Genomic DNA, 17,541 nt, shown 5'->3' with positions numbered 1-17,541 from the left:
GGGTCACGTGTCTGGTGGATAAGAGCACAGGATGGGTATATAGGGTCACGTGAGTGGTGGATAGAGCACAGCATGGGTATATAGGGTCAAGCGTCTGGTGGATAGAGAACAGCATGGGTATATAGGGTCACACGTCTGAAGGATACAGCACAGGATGGTATATAGGGTTACACGTCTGGTTGATAGAGTACAGGACGGGAACATAGGGTCATGCATCTGGTGGATAGAGCACAGGACGGTATATAGGGTCACACGTCTGGAGGATAGAGTATAGGATGGGTACATAGGGTCACAGGTCTGGTTGATAGAGTACAGGACGGTACATAGGGTCACACGTCTGGTGGATAGAGCACAGGGCGGTATATAGGGTCACGCGTCTGATGAATACAGCACAGGACGGTATATAGGGTCACGCGTCTGGTGGATAGAGCACAGGACGGTATATAGGGTCACGCGTCTGTTGGATAGAGCACAGGACGGTACATAGGGTCACGCGTCTGGTGTATAGAGCACAGGACGGTACATAGGGTCACGCGTCTGGTGTATGGAGCACAGGACGGTATATTGGGTCATTCGTCTGGTGGATAGAGCTCAGGATGGGTACATAGGGTCACGCGTCTGGTGGATAGAGCACAGGGTGGGTACATAGGGTCACGCGTCTGGTGTATGGAGCACAGGACGGTATATATGGTCACGCTTCTGGTGGATAGAGCACAGGACGGGTACATAGGGTCACGCGTCTGGTGGATAGAGCACAGGACGGTATGTAGGGTCACTCGTCTGGTGTATGGAGCACAGGGCGGTATGTAAGGTCACGTGTCTGGTGGATAGAGTACAGGATGGGTATATAGGGTCACGCGTCTGGTGTTTGGAGCACACGGCGGTATATAGGGTCACGTGTCTGGTGGATAAGAGCACAGGATGGGTATATAGGGTCACGCGAGTGGTGGATAGAGCACAGCATGCGTATATAGGGTCACACATCTGAAGGATACAGCACAGGATGGTAAATAGGGTCACGCGTCTGGTGTATAGAGCACAGGACGGTACATAGGGTCACGCGTCTGGTGTCTGGAGCACAGGACGGTATATAGGGTCACGCGTCTGGTGTATAGAGCACAGGGCGGTATATAGGGTCACGCGTCTGGTGTATAGAGCACAGGGCGGTATATAGGGTCACGCGTCTGGTTGATAGAGCACAGGGCGGTATATAGGGTCACTCGTCTGGTGGATAGAGCACAGGACGGTACATAGGGTCGTTCGTCTGGTGTATGGAGCACAGGACAGGTATATAGGGTCGCGCGTCTGGTGGATAGAGCACAGGGCGGTATATAGGGTCACGCGTGTGGTGGATAGAGCACAGGACGGTATATAGGGTCACGCGTCTGGTATATAGAGCACAGGATGGGTACATAGGGTCACGCGTATTGTGGATAGAGCACGGAATGGGTATATAGGGTCACACATCTGGTGGATAGAGAACAGCATGGGTATATAGGGTCACACGTCTGAAGGATACAGCACAGGATGGTATATAGGGTTATACGTCTGGTTGATAGAGTACAGGACGGGTACATAGGGTCATGCATCTAGTGGATAGAGCACAGGACGGTATATAGGGTCACATGAGGGGTGGATAGAACACAGCCTGGGTATATAGGGTCACGCGTCTGGTGTATGGAGCACAGGACGGTATATAGGGCCACGCGTCTGGTGGATAGAGCACAGGACGGGTATAAAGGGTCACACGTCTGGTGGATAGAGCACAGGACGGGTACATAGGGTCATGCGTCTGGTGGATTGAGCACAGGACGGTATATAAGGTCACGCGTCTGGTGGATAGAGCACAGGACGGCTACATAGGGTCACTCATCTGGTGTATAGAGCACAGGACGGTACATAGGGTCACGCGTCTGGTGTATATTTTCACAGGACGGGTACATAGGGTCACACGTCTGATTGATAGGGTACAGGACGGGAATATAGGTTCACGCGTGTGGTGGATAGAGCACAGGACGGTATATAGGGTCACGCGTCTGGTGTATAGAGCACAGGATGGGCACATAGGGTCACGCGTGTTGTGGATAGAGCACAGGATGGGTATAAAGGGTCACACGTCTGGTGGATAGAGCACAGGACGGTATATAGGGTCACATGTCTGGTGGATAGAGTACAGAGCGGTATATAGGGTCACGTGTCTGGTGGATAAGAGCACAGGATGGGTATATAGGGTCACGTGAGTGGTGGATAGAGCACAGCATGGGTATATAGGGTCAAGCGTCTGGTGGATAGAGAACAGCATGGGTATATAGGGTCACACGTCTGAAGGATACAGCACAGGATGGTATATAGGGTTACACGTCTGGTTGATAGAGTACAGGACGGGTACATAGGGTCATGCATCTGGTGGATAGAGCACAGGACGGTATATAGGGTCACACGTCTGGAGGATAGAGTATAGGACGGGTACATAGGGTCACACGTCTGGTGTATAGAGCACAGGACGGTACATAGGGTCACGCGTCTGGTGTATAAAGCACAGTCGGTACATAGGGTTACGCGTCTGGTGTATATTTTCACAGGACGGGTACATAGGGTCACACGTCTGATTGATAGGGTACAGGACGGGAATATAGGTTCACGCGTGTGGTGGATAGAGCACAGGACGGTATATAGGGTCACGCGTCTGGTGTATAGAGCACAGGATGGGCACATAGGGTCACGCGTGTTGTGGATAGAGCACAGGACGGGTATAAAGGGTCACACGTCTGGTGGATAGAGCACAGGACGGTATATAGGGTCACATGTCTGGTGGATAGAGTACAGAGCGGTATATAGGGTCACGTGTCTGGTGGATAAGAGCACAGGATGGGTATATAGGGTCACGTGAGTGGTGGATAGAGCACAGCATGGGTATATAGGGTCAAGCGTCTGGTGGATAGAGAACAGCATGGGTATATAGGGTCACACGTCTGAAGGATACAGCACAGGATGGTATATAGGGTTACACGTCTGGTTGATAGAGTACAGGACGGGTACATAGGGTCATGCATCTGGTGGATAGAGCACAGGACGGTATATAGGGTCACACGTCTGGAGGATAGAGTATAGGACGGGTACATAGGGTCACAGGTCTGGTTGATAGAGTACAGGACGGTACATAGGGTCACACGTCTGGTGGATAGAGCACAGGGCGGTATATAGGGTCACGCGTCTGATGAATACAGCACAGGACGGTATATAGGGTCACGCGTCTGGTGGATAGATCACAGGACGTTATATAGGGTCACGCGTCTGTTGGATAGAGCACAGGACGGTACATAGGGTCATGCGTCTGGTGTATAGAGCACAGGACGGTACATAGGGTCACGCGTCTGGTGTATGGAGCACAGGACGGTATATTGGGTCATTCGTCTGGTGGATAGAGCTCAGGATGGGTACATAGGGTCACGCGTCTGGTGGATAGAGCACAGGGTGGGTACATAGGGTCACGCGTCTGGTGTATGGAGCACAGGACGGGTACATAGGTTCACGCGTCTGGTGGATAGAGCACAGGACGGGTACATAGGGTCACGCGTCTGGTGGATAGAGCACAGGACGGTATGTAGGGTCACTCGTCTGGTGTATGGAGCACAGGGCGGTATGTAGGGTCACGTGTCTGGTGGATAGAGTACAGGATGGGTATATAGGGTCACGCGTCTGGTGTTTGGAGCACACGGCGGTATATAGGGTCACGCGTCTGGTGGATAAGAGCACAGGATGGGTATATAGGGTCACGCGAGTGGTGGATAGAGCACAGCATGCGTATATAGGGTCACACATCTGAAGGATACAGCACAGGATGGTAAATAGGGTCACGCGTCTGGTGTATAGAGCACAGGACGGTACATAGGGTCACGCGTCTGGTGTCTGGAGCACAGGACGGTATATAGGGTCACGCGTCTGGTGGATAGAGCTCAGGACGGGTACATAGGGCCACGCGTCTGGTGGATAGAGCACAGGACGGGTACATAGGGTCACGCGTCTGGTGTATGGAGCACAGGACGGTATATAGGGTCACGCGTCTGGTGGATAGAGCACAGGAAGGGTACATAGGGTCACGCGTCTGGTGGATAGAGCACAGGACGGTATGTAGGGTCACTCGTCTGGTGGATAGAGCACAGGACGGTATGTAGGGTCACTCGTCTGGTGTATGGAGCACAGGGCGGTATGTAGGGTCACGTGTCTGGTGGATAGAGCACAGGACGGGTACATAGGGTCACGCGTCTGGTGTATGGAGCACAGGACGGTATATAGGGTCACGCGTCTCGTGGATAGAGCACAGGAAGGGTACATAGGGTCACGCGTCTGGTGGATAGAGCACAGGACGGTATGTAGGGTCACTCGTCTGGTGGATAGAGCACAGGACGGTACATAGGGTCACTCGTCTGGTGTATGGAGCACAGGGCGGTATGTAGGGTCACGTGTCTGGTGGATAAGAGCACAGGATGGGTACATAGGGTCACTCGTCTGGTGTATGGAGCACACGGCGGTATGTAGGGTCACGTGTCTGGTGGATAAGAGCACAGGATGGGTATATAGGGTCACGCGAGTGGTGGATAGAGCACAGCATGCGTATACAGGGTCACACATCTGAAGGATACAGCACAGGATGGTAAATAGGGTCACACGTCTGGTTGATAGAGTACAGGACGGGTACATAGGGTCATGCATTTGGTGAATAGAGCACAGGACGGTATATAGGGTCACTCAAGTGGTGGATAGAGCACAGCATGGGTATATAGGGTCAAGAGTCTGGTGTATGGAGTACAGGAGAAGTGCTCTGGTGTATACAGGGCAGTATATAGGGTCACGTGGTGTATACAGCACAGGAGAAGTGCTCTGGTGTATACAGGACAGTATATAGGGTCACGTGGTGTATACAGCACAGGAGAAGTGCTCTGGTGTATATAGGACAGTATATAGGGTCACGTGGTGTATACAGCACAGGAGAAGTGCTCTGGTGTATACAGGACAGTATATAGGGTCACGTGGTGTATACAGCACAGGAGAAGTGCTCTGGTGTATACAGGACAGTATATAGGGTCACGTGGTGTATACAGCACAGGAGAAGTGCTCTGGTGTATACAGGACAGTATATAGGGTCACGTGGTGTATACAGCACAGGAGAAGTGCTCTGGTGTATACAGGACAGTATATAGGGTCACGTGGTGTATACAGCACAGGAGAAGTGCTCTGGTGTATACAGGACAGTATATAGGGTCACGTGGTGTATACAGCACAGGAGAAGTGCTCTGGTGTATACAGGACAGTATATAGGGTCACGTGGTGTATACAGCACAGGAGAAGTGCTCTGGTGTATACAGGACAGTATATAGGGTCACGTGGTGTATACAGCACAGGAGAAGTGCTCTGGTGTATACAGGACAGTATATAGGGTCACGTGGTATATACAGCACAGGAGAAGTGCTCTGGTGTATACAGGACAGTATATAGGGTCACGTGGTGTATACACCACAGGAGAAGTGCTCTGGTATATACAGGACAGTATATAGGGTCACGTGGTGTATACAGCACAGGAGAAGTGCTCTGGTGTATACAGGACAGTATATAGGGTCACGTGGTGTATACAGCACAGGAGAAGTGCTCTGGTGTATACAGGACAGTATATAGGGTCATGTGGTGTATACAGCACAGGAGAAGTGCTCTGGTATATACAGGACAGTATATAGGGTCACGTGGTGTATACAACACAGGAGAAGTGCTCTGGTGTATACAGGACAGTATATAGGGTCACGTGGTGTATACAGCACAGGAGAAGTGCTCTGGTATATACAGGACAGTATATAGGGTCATGTGGTGTATACAGCACAGGAGAAGTGCTCTGGTATATACAGGACAGTATATAGGGTCACGTGGTGTATACAGCACATGAGAAGTGCTCTGGTGTATACAGGACAGTATATAGGGTCACGTGGTGTATACAGCACAGGAGAAGTGCTCTGGTGTATACAGGACAGTATATAGGGTCACGTGTATACAGCACAGGAGAAGTGCTCTGGTGTATACAGGACAGTATATAGGGTCACGTGTATACAGCACAGGAGAAGTGCTCTGGTATATACAGGACAGTATATAGGGTCACGTGGTGTATACAGCACAGTAGAAGTGCTCTGGTATATACAGGACAGTATATAGGGTCATGTGTATACAGCACAGGAGAAGTGCTCTGGTATATACAGGACAGTATATAGGGTCACGTGGTGTATACAGCACAGGAGAAGTGCTCTGGTGTATACAGGACAGTATATAGGGTCACGTGGTGTATACAGCACAGGAGAAGTGCTCTGGTATATACAGGACAGTATATAGGGTCACGTGGTGTATACAGCACAGGAGAAGTGCTCTGGTGTATACAGGACAGTATATAGGGTCACGTGGTGTATACAGCACAGGAGAAGTGCTCTGGTGTATACAGGACAGTATATAGGGTCACGTGGTGTATACAGCACAGGAGAAGTGCGCTGGTGTATACAGCACAGTATATAGGGTCACGTGGTGTATACAGCACAGGAGAAGTGCTCTGGTGTATACAGGACAGTATATAGGGTCACGTGGTGTATACAGCACAGGAGAAGTGCTCTGGTGTATACAGGACAGTATATAGGGTCACGTGGTGTATACAGCACAGGAGAAGTGCTCTGGTATATACAGGACAGTATATAGGGTCACGTGGTGTATACAGCACAGGAGAAGTGCTCTAGTGTATACAGGACAGTATATAGGGTCACGTGGTGTATACAGCACAGGAGAAGTGCTCTGGTGTATACAGGACAGTATATAGGGTCACGTGGTGTATACAGCACAGGAGAAGTGCTCTGGTGTATACAGGACAGTATATAGGGTCACGTGGTGTATGCAGCACAGGAGAAGTGCTCTGGTGTATACAGGACAGTATATAGGGTCACGTGGTGTATACACCACAGGAGAAGTGCTCTGGTATATACAGGACAGTATATAGGGTCACGTGGTGTATACAGCACAGGAGAAGTGCTCTGGTGTATACAGGACAGTATATAGGGTCACGTGGTGTATACAGCACAGGAGAAGTGCTCTGGTGTATACAGGACAGTATATAGGGTCATGTGGTGTATACAGCACAGGAGAAGTGCTCTGGTATATACAGCACAGTATATAGGGTCACGTGGTGTATACAGCACAGGAGAAGTGCTCTGGTATATACAGGACAGTATATAGGGTCACGTGGTGTATACAGCACAGGAGAAGTGCTCTGGTGTATACAGGACAGTATATAGGGTCACATGGTGTATACAGCACAGGAGAAGTGCGCTGGTATATACAGGACAGTATATAGGGTCACGTGTATACAGCACAGGAGAAGTGCTCTGGTATATACAGGACAGTATATAGGGTCACGTGGTGTATACAGCACAGGAGAAGTGCTCTGGTGTATACAGGACAGTATATAGGGTCACGTGGTGTATACAGCACAGGAGAAGTGCTCTAGTGTATACAGGACAGTATATAGGGTCACGTGGTGTATACAGCACAGGAGAAGTGCTCTGGTGTATACAGGACAGTATATAGGGTCACGTGGTGTATACAGCACAGGAGAAGTGCTCTGGTGTATACAGGACAGTATATAGGGTCACGTGGTGTATACAGCACAGGAGAAGTGCTCTGGTGTATACAGGACAGTATATAGGGTCACGTGGTGTATACAGCACAGGAGAAGTGCTCTGGTGTATACAGGACAGTATATAGGGTCACGTGGTGTATACAGCACAGGAGAAGTGCTCTGGTGTATACAGGACAGTATATAGGGTCACGTGGTGTATACAGCACAGGAGAAGTGCTCTGGTGTATACAGGACAGTATATAGGGTCACGTGGTGTATACAGCACAGGAGAAGTGCTCTGGTGTATACAGGACAGTATATAGGGTCACGTGGTGTATACAGCACAGGAGAAGTGCGCTGGTGTATACAGGACAGTATATAGGGTCACGTGGTATATACAGCACAGGAGAAGTGCTCTGGTGTATACAGGACAGTATATAGGGTCACGTGGTGTATACAGCACAGGAGAAGTGCTCTGGTGTATACAGGACAGTATATAGGGTCACGTGGTGTATACAGCACAGGAGAAGTGCGCTGGTATATACAGGACAGTATATAGGGTCACGTGGTGTATACAGCACAGGAGACGTGCTCTGGTATATACAGGACAGTATATAGGGTCACGTGGTGTATACAGCACAGGAGAAGTGCTCTGGTGTATACAGGACAGTATATAGGGTCACGTGGTGTATACAGCACAGGAGAAGTGCTCTGGTGTATACAGGACAGTATATAGGGTCACGTGGTGTATACAGCACAGGAGAAGTGCTCTGGTGTATACTGGGCAGTATATAGGGTCACGTGGTGTATACAGCACAGGAGACGTGCTCTGGTATATACAGGACAGTATATAGGGTCACGTGGTGTATACAGCACAGGAGAAGTGCTCTGGTGTATACAGGACAGTATATAGGGTCACGTGGTGTATACAGCACAGGAGAAGTGCGCTGGTATATACAGGACAGTATATAGGGTCACGTGTATACAGCACAGGAGAAGTGCTCTGGTATATACAGGACAGTATATAGGGTCACGTGGTGTATACAGCACAGGAGAAGTGCTCTGGTGTATACAGGACAGTATATAGGGTCACGTGGTGTATACAGCACAGGAGAAGTGCTCTGGTGTATACAGGACAGTATATAGGGTCACATGGTGTATACAGCACAGGAGAAGTGCTCTGGTGTATACAGGACAGTATATAGGGTCACGTGGTGTATACAGCACAGGAGAAGTGCTCTGGTATATACAGGACAGTATATAGGGTCACGTGGTGTATACAGCACAGGAGAAGTGCGCTGGTATATACAGGACAGTATATAGGGTCACGTGTATACAGCACAGGAGAAGTGCTCTGGTATATACAGGACAGTATATAGGGTCACGTGGTGTATACAGCACAGGAGAAGTGCTCTGGTGTATACAGGACAGTATATAGGGTCACATGGTGTATACAGCACAGGAGAAGTGCTCTGGTGTATACAGGATAGTATATAGGGTCACGTGGTGTATACAGCACAGGAGAAGTGCTCTGGTGTATACAGGACAGTATATAGGGTCACGTGGTGTATACAGCACAGGAGAAGTGCTCTGGTGTATACAGGACAGTATATAGGGTCACGTGGTGTATAGAGCACAGGAGAAGTGCTCTGGTGTATACAGGACAGTATATAGGGTCACGTGGTGTATACAGCACAGGAGAAGTGCTCTGGTGTATACAGGACAGTATATAGGGTCACGTGGTGTATACAGCACAGGAGAAGTGCTCTGGTGTATACAGGACAGTATATAGGGTCACGTGGTGTATACAGCACAGGAGAAGTGCTCTGGTGTATACAGGACAGTATATAGGGTCACGTGGTGTATACAGCACAGGAGAAGTGCTCTGGTGTATACAGGACAGTATATAGGGTCACGTGGTGTATACAGCACAGGAGAAGTGCTCTGGTGTATACAGGACAGTATATAGGGTCACGTGGTGTATACAGCACAGGAGAAGTGCTCTGGTATATACAGGACAGTATATAGGGTCACGTGGTGTATACACCACAGGAGAAGTGCTCTGGTATATACAGGACAGTATATAGGGTCACGTGGTGTATACAGCACAGGAGAAGTGCTCTGGTGTATACAGGACAGTATATAGGGTCACGTGTATACAGCACAGTAGAAGTGCTCTGGTGTATACAGGACAGTATATAGGTACACGTGGTGTATACAGCACAGGAGAAGTGCTCTGGTGTATACAGGACAGTATATAGGGTCACGTGTATACAGCACAGGAGAAGTGCTCTGGTGTATACAGGACAGTATATAGGGTCACGTGTATACAGCACAGGAGAAGTGCTCTGGTGTATACAGGACAGTATATAGGGTCACGTGGTGTATACAGCACAGGAGAAGTGCTCTGGTATATACAGGACAGTATATAGGGTTACGTGGTGTATACAGCACAGGAGAAGTGCGCTGGTATATACAGGACAGTATATAGGGTCACGTGGTGTATACAGCACAGGAGAAGTGCTCTGGTGTATACAGGACAGTATATAGGGTCACGTGGTGTATACAGCACAGGAGAAGTGCTCTGGTGTATACAGGACAGTATATAGGGTCACGTGGTGTATACAGCACAGGAGAAGTGCTCTGGTATATACAGGACAGTATATTGGGTCACGTGGTGTATACAGCACAGGAGAAGTGCTCTGGTATATACAGGACAGTATATAGGGTCACGTGGTGTATACAGCACAGGAGAAGTGCTCTGGTGTATACAGGACAGTATATAGGGTCACGTGGTATATACAGCACAGGAGAAGTGCTCTGGTGTATACAGGACAGTATATTGGGTCACGTGGTGTATACAGCACAGGAGAAGTGCTCTGGTATATACAGGACAGTATATAGGGTCACGTGGTGTATACAGCACAGGAGAAGTGCTCTGGTGTATACAGGACAGTATATAGGGTCACGTGGTGTATACAGCACAGGAGAAGTGCTCTGGTGTATACTGGGCAGTATATAGGGTCACGTGGTGTATACAGCACAGGAGACGTGCTCTGGTATATACAGGACAGTATATAGGGTCACGTGGTGTATACAGCACAGGAGAAGTGCTCTGGTGTATACAGGACAGTATATAGGGTCACGTGGTGTATACAGCACAGGAGAAGTGCTCTGGTGTATACTGGGCAGTATATAGGGTCACGTGGTGTATACAGCACAGGAGAAGTGCTCTGGTATATACAGGACAGTATATAGGGTCACGTGTATACAGCACAGGAGAAGTGCTCTGGTATATACAGGACAGTATATAGGGTCACGTGTATACAGCACAGGAGAAGTGCTCTGGTATATACAGGACAGTATATAGGGTCACGTGTATACAGCACAGGAGAAGTGCTCTGGTATATACAGGACAGTATATAGGGTCACGTGGTGTATACAGCACAGGAGAAGTGCTCTGGTGTATACAGGACAGTATATAGGGTCACGTGGTGTATACAGCACAGGAGAAGTGCTCTGGTGTATACAGGACAGTATATAGGGTCACGTGGTGTATACAGCACAGGAGAAGTGCTCTGGTGTATACAGGACAGTATATAGGGTCACGTGGTGTATACAGCACATGAGAAGTGCTCTGGTGTATACAGGACAGTATATAGGGTCATGTGGTGTATACAGCACAGGAGAAGTGCTCTGGTATATACAGGACAGTATATAGGGTCACGTGGTGTATACAGCACAGGAGAAGTGCTCTGGTATATACAGGACAGTATATAGGGTCATGTGGTGTATACAGCACAGGAGAAGTGCTCTGGTATATACAGGACAGTATATAGGGTCATGTGGTGTATACAGCACAGGAGAAGTGCTCTGGTATATACAGGACAGTATATAGGGTCACGTGGTGTATACAGCACATGAGAAGTGCTCTGGTGTATACAGGACAGTATATAGGGTCACGTGGTGTATACAGCACAGGAGAAGTGCTCTGGTGTATACAGGACAGTATATAGGGTCACGTGTATACAGCACAGGAGAAGTGCTCTGGTGTATACAGGACAGTATATAGGGTCACGTGTATACAGCACAGGAGAAGTGCTCTGGTATATACAGGACAGTATATAGGGTCACGTGGTGTATACAGCACAGTAGAAGTGCTCTGGTATATACAGGACAGTATATAGGGTCATGTGTATACAGCACAGGAGAAGTGCTCTGGTATATACAGGACAGTATATAGGGTCACGTGGTGTATACAGCACAGGAGAAGTGCTCTGGTGTATACAGGACAGTATATAGGGTCACGTGGTGTATACAGCACAGGAGAAGTGCTCTGGTATATACAGGACAGTATATAGGGTCACGTGGTGTATACAGCACAGGAGAAGTGCTCTGGTGTATACAGGACAGTATATAGGGTCACGTGGTGTATACAGCACAGGAGAAGTGCTCTGGTGTATACAGGACAGTATATAGGGTCACGTGGTGTATACAGCACAGGAGAAGTGCGCTGGTGTATACAGCACAGTATATAGGGTCACGTGGTGTATACAGCACAGGAGAAGTGCTCTGGTGTATACAGGACAGTATATAGGGTCACGTGGTGTATACAGCACAGGAGAAGTGCTCTGGTGTATACAGGACAGTATATAGGGTCACGTGGTGTATACAGCACAGGAGAAGTGCTCTGGTATATACAGGACAGTATATAGGGTCACGTGGTGTATACAGCACAGGAGAAGTGCTCTAGTGTATACAGGACAGTATATAGGGTCACGTGGTGTATACAGCACAGGAGAAGTGCTCTGGTGTATACAGGACAGTATATAGGGTCACGTGGTGTATACAGCACAGGAGAAGTGCTCTGGTGTATACAGGACAGTATATAGGGTCACGTGGTGTATGCAGCACAGGAGAAGTGCTCTGGTGTATACAGGACAGTATATAGGGTCACGTGGTGTATACACCACAGGAGAAGTGCTCTGGTATATACAGGACAGTATATAGGGTCACGTGGTGTATACAGCACAGGAGAAGTGCTCTGGTGTATACAGGACAGTATATAGGGTCACGTGGTGTATACAGCACAGGAGAAGTGCTCTGGTGTATACAGGACAGTATATAGGGTCATGTGGTGTATACAGCACAGGAGAAGTGCTCTGGTATATACAGCACAGTATATAGGGTCACGTGGTGTATACAGCACAGGAGAAGTGCTCTGGTATATACAGGACAGTATATAGGGTCACGTGGTGTATACAGCACAGGAGAAGTGCTCTGGTGTATACAGGACAGTATATAGGGTCACATGGTGTATACAGCACAGGAGAAGTGCGCTGGTATATACAGGACAGTATATAGGGTCACGTGTATACAGCACAGGAGAAGTGCTCTGGTATATACAGGACAGTATATAGGGTCACGTGGTGTATACAGCACAGGAGAAGTGCTCTGGTGTATACAGGACAGTATATAGGGTCACGTGGTGTATACAGCACAGGAGAAGTGCTCTAGTGTATACAGGACAGTATATAGGGTCACGTGGTGTATACAGCACAGGAGAAGTGCTCTGGTGTATACAGGACAGTATATAGGGTCACGTGGTGTATACAGCACAGGAGAAGTGCTCTGGTGTATACAGGACAGTATATAGGGTCACGTGGTGTATACAGCACAGGAGAAGTGCTCTGGTGTATACAGGACAGTATATAGGGTCACGTGGTGTATACAGCACAGGAGAAGTGCTCTGGTGTATACAGGACAGTATATAGGGTCACGTGGTGTATACAGCACAGGAGAAGTGCTCTGGTGTATACAGGACAGTATATAGGGTCACGTGGTGTATACAGCACAGGAGAAGTGCTCTGGTGTATACAGGACAGTATATAGGGTCACGTGGTGTATACAGCACAGGAGAAGTGCGCTGGTGTATACAGGACAGTATATAGGGTCACGTGGTATATACAGCACAGGAGAAGTGCTCTGGTGTATACAGGACAGTATATAGGGTCACGTGGTGTATACAGCACAGGAGAAGTGCTCTGGTGTATACAGGACAGTATATAGGGTCACGTGGTGTATACAGCACAGGAGAAGTGCGCTGGTATATACAGGACAGTATATAGGGTCACGTGGTGTATACAGCACAGGAGACGTGCTCTGGTATATACAGGACAGTATATAGGGTCACGTGGTGTATACAGCACAGGAGAAGTGCTCTGGTGTATACAGGACAGTATATAGGGTCACGTGGTGTATACAGCACAGGAGAAGTGCTCTGGTGTATACAGGACAGTATATAGGGTCACGTGGTGTATACAGCACAGGAGAAGTGCTCTGGTGTATACTGGGCAGTATATAGGGTCACGTGGTGTATACAGCACAGGAGACGTGCTCTGGTATATACAGGACAGTATATAGGGTCACGTGGTGTATACAGCACAGGAGAAGTGCTCTGGTGTATACAGGACAGTATATAGGGTCACGTGGTGTATACAGCACAGGAGAAGTGCGCTGGTATATACAGGACAGTATATAGGGTCACGTGTATACAGCACAGGAGAAGTGCTCTGGTATATACAGGACAGTATATAGGGTCACGTGGTGTATACAGCACAGGAGAAGTGCTCTGGTGTATACAGGACAGTATATAGGGTCACGTGGTGTATACAGCACAGGAGAAGTGCTCTGGTGTATACAGGACAGTATATAGGGTCACATGGTGTATACAGCACAGGAGAAGTGCTCTGGTGTATACAGGACAGTATATAGGGTCACGTGGTGTATACAGCACAGGAGAAGTGCTCTGGTATATACAGGACAGTATATAGGGTCACGTGGTGTATACAGCACAGGAGAAGTGCGCTGGTATATACAGGACAGTATATAGGGTCACGTGTATACAGCACAGGAGAAGTGCTCTGGTATATACAGGACAGTATATAGGGTCACGTGGTGTATACAGCACAGGAGAAGTGCTCTGGTGTATACAGGACAGTATATAGGGTCACATGGTGTATACAGCACAGGAGAAGTGCTCTGGTGTATACAGGATAGTATATAGGGTCACGTGGTGTATACAGCACAGGAGAAGTGCTCTGGTGTATACAGGACAGTATATAGGGTCACGTGGTGTATACAGCACAGGAGAAGTGCTCTGGTGTATACAGGACAGTATATAGGGTCACGTGGTGTATAGAGCACAGGAGAAGTGCTCTGGTGTATACAGGACAGTATATAGGGTCACGTGGTGTATACAGCACAGGAGAAGTGCTCTGGTGTATACAGGACAGTATATAGGGTCACGTGGTGTATACAGCACAGGAGAAGTGCTCTGGTGTATACAGGACAGTATATAGGGTCACGTGGTGTATACAGCACAGGAGAAGTGCTCTGGTGTATACAGGACAGTATATAGGGTCACGTGGTGTATACAGCACAGGAGAAGTGCTCTGGTGTATACAGGACAGTATATAGGGTCACGTGGTGTATACAGCACAGGAGAAGTGCTCTGGTGTATACAGGACAGTATATAGGGTCACGTGGTGTATACAGCACAGGAGAAGTGCTCTGGTATATACAGGACAGTATATAGGGTCACGTGGTGTATACACCACAGGAGAAGTGCTCTGGTATATACAGGACAGTATATAGGGTCACGTGGTGTATACAGCACAGGAGAAGTGCTCTGGTGTATACAGGACAGTATATAGGGTCACGTGTATACAGCACAGTAGAAGTGCTCTGGTGTATACAGGACAGTATATAGGTACACGTGGTGTATACAGCACAGGAGAAGTGCTCTGGTGTATACAGGACAGTATATAGGGTCACGTGTATACAGCACAGGAGAAGTGCTCTGGTGTATACAGGACAGTATATAGGGTCACGTGTATACAGCACAGGAGAAGTGCTCTGGTGTATACAGGACAGTATATAGGGTCACGTGGTGTATACAGCACAGGAGAAGTGCTCTGGTATATACAGGACAGTATATAGGGTTACGTGGTGTATACAGCACAGGAGAAGTGCGCTGGTATATACAGGACAGTATATAGGGTCACGTGGTGTATACAGCACAGGAGAAGTGCTCTGGTGTATACAGGACAGTATATAGGGTCACGTGGTGTATACAGCACAGGAGAAGTGCTCTGGTGTATACAGGACAGTATATAGGGTCACATGGTGTATACAGCACAGGAGAAGTGCTCTGGTGTATACAGGACAGTATATAGGGTCACGTGGTATATACAGCACAGGAGAAGTGCTCTGGTGTATACAGGACAGTATATTGGGTCACGTGGTGTATACAGCACAGGAGAAGTGCTCTGGTATATACAGGACAGTATATAGGGTCACGTGGTGTATACAGCACAGGAGAAGTGCTCTGGTGTATACAGGACAGTATATAGGGTCACGTGGTGTATACAGCACAGGAGAAGTGCTCTGGTGTATACTGGGCAGTATATAGGGTCACGTGGTGTATACAGCACAGGAGACGTGCTCTGGTATATACAGGACAGTATATAGGGTCACGTGGTGTATACAGCACAGGAGAAGTGCTCTGGTGTATACAGGACAGTATATAGGGTCACGTGGTGTATACAGCACAGGAGAAGTGCTCTGGTGTATACTGGGCAGTATATAGGGTCACGTGGTGTATACAGCACAGGAGAAGTGCTCTGGTATATACAGGACAGTATATAGGGTCACGTGTATACAGCACAGGAGAAGTGCTCTGGTATATACAGGACAGTATATAGGGTCACGTGTATACAGCACAGGAGAAGTGCTCTGGTATATACAGGACAGTATATAGGGTCACGTGTATACAGCACAGGAGAAGTGCTCTGGTATATATAGGGCAGTATATAGGGTCACGTGGTGTATACAGCACAGGAGAAGTGCTCTGGTATATACAGGACAGTATATAGGGTCACGTGTATACAGCACAGGAGAAGTGCTCTGGTATATACAGGACAGTATATAGGGTCACGTGTATACAGCACAGGAGAAGTGCTCTGGTGTATACAGGACAGTATATAGGGTCACGTGGTGTATACAGCACAGGAGAAGTGCTCTGGTATATACAGGACAGTATATAGGGTCACGTGGTGTATACAGCACAGGAGAAGTGCTCTGGTATATACAGGACAGTATATAGGGTCACGTGTATACAGCACAGGAGAAGTGCTCTGGTATATATAGGGCAGTATATAGGGTCACGTGGTGTATACAGCACAGGAGAAGTGCTCTGGTGTGTGGGAGGTGAGGACGGGCTGATGTGATACAGGAAGCGACAGAGGAGGAAGTTATAGAAAAAGCAGAAATTGAGGGAGGGGGGCAGGGGTGCAGCTCGGTGAAGTTCAGTGAAGTGAGGAGAGAGAGAAGTATTTACTGTGGATCTGCGTTTGTGAGGAGATGTTGTGGGGGGTGTTTGGTGCAGTGTGTCAGTGATCTGGGCTCATGGCGTCAGACAAACCTCTGAAGGAGGGTCCGCTGCACATCAAGCAGAACAAGTTAGTCAAGGTGAGTGTCCCCCTCCCCCAACTCATGGTCCCCTGTATGACCTGTGTGTATATAGGACTGGCTCTATATACCTCCCCCAACTCATGGTCCCCTGTATGACCTGTGTGTATATATACCTCTATATACCTCCCCCAGCTGATGGTCCCCTGTATGACCTGTGTGTGTATATAGGACTGGCTCTATATACCTCCCCCAGCTGATGGTCCCCTGTATGACCTGTGTGTATATAGGACTGGCTCTATATACCTCCCCCAACTCATGGTCCCCTGTATGACCTGTGTGTATATATACCTCTATATACCTCCCCCAGCTGATGGTCCCCTGTATGACCTGTGTGTGTATATAGGACTGGCTCTATATACCTCCCCCAG

At 48.4% G+C, this 17,541-nt stretch overlaps 1 protein-coding gene across 1 annotated transcript in view; it reads left to right on the top strand.

Moving 5' to 3' along the window:
* Positions 1 to 16,957: 16,957 nt before the first annotated feature.
* Positions 16,958 to 17,541, top strand: part of DOK1 (docking protein 1) — a 65,786-nt gene continuing 65,202 nt past the window's right edge. Inside the window, exon 1 of the mRNA XM_072126492.1 lies at positions 16,958 to 17,170. Coding sequence (XP_071982593.1) covers positions 17,108 to 17,170 — 63 coding nt within the window. The 5' untranslated portion in view covers positions 16,958 to 17,107. The remainder of the gene's footprint in view (positions 17,171 to 17,541) is intronic.

This window comes from Engystomops pustulosus, chromosome 1 (genome assembly GCF_040894005.1).
Source record: "Engystomops pustulosus chromosome 1, aEngPut4.maternal, whole genome shotgun sequence".
In the NCBI taxonomy this organism is placed as follows: domain Eukaryota; kingdom Metazoa; phylum Chordata; class Amphibia; order Anura; family Leptodactylidae; genus Engystomops; species Engystomops pustulosus.
Note: the sequence above shows the minus strand (reverse complement) of the source record. Positions and strands in the feature narration are given on the sequence as shown.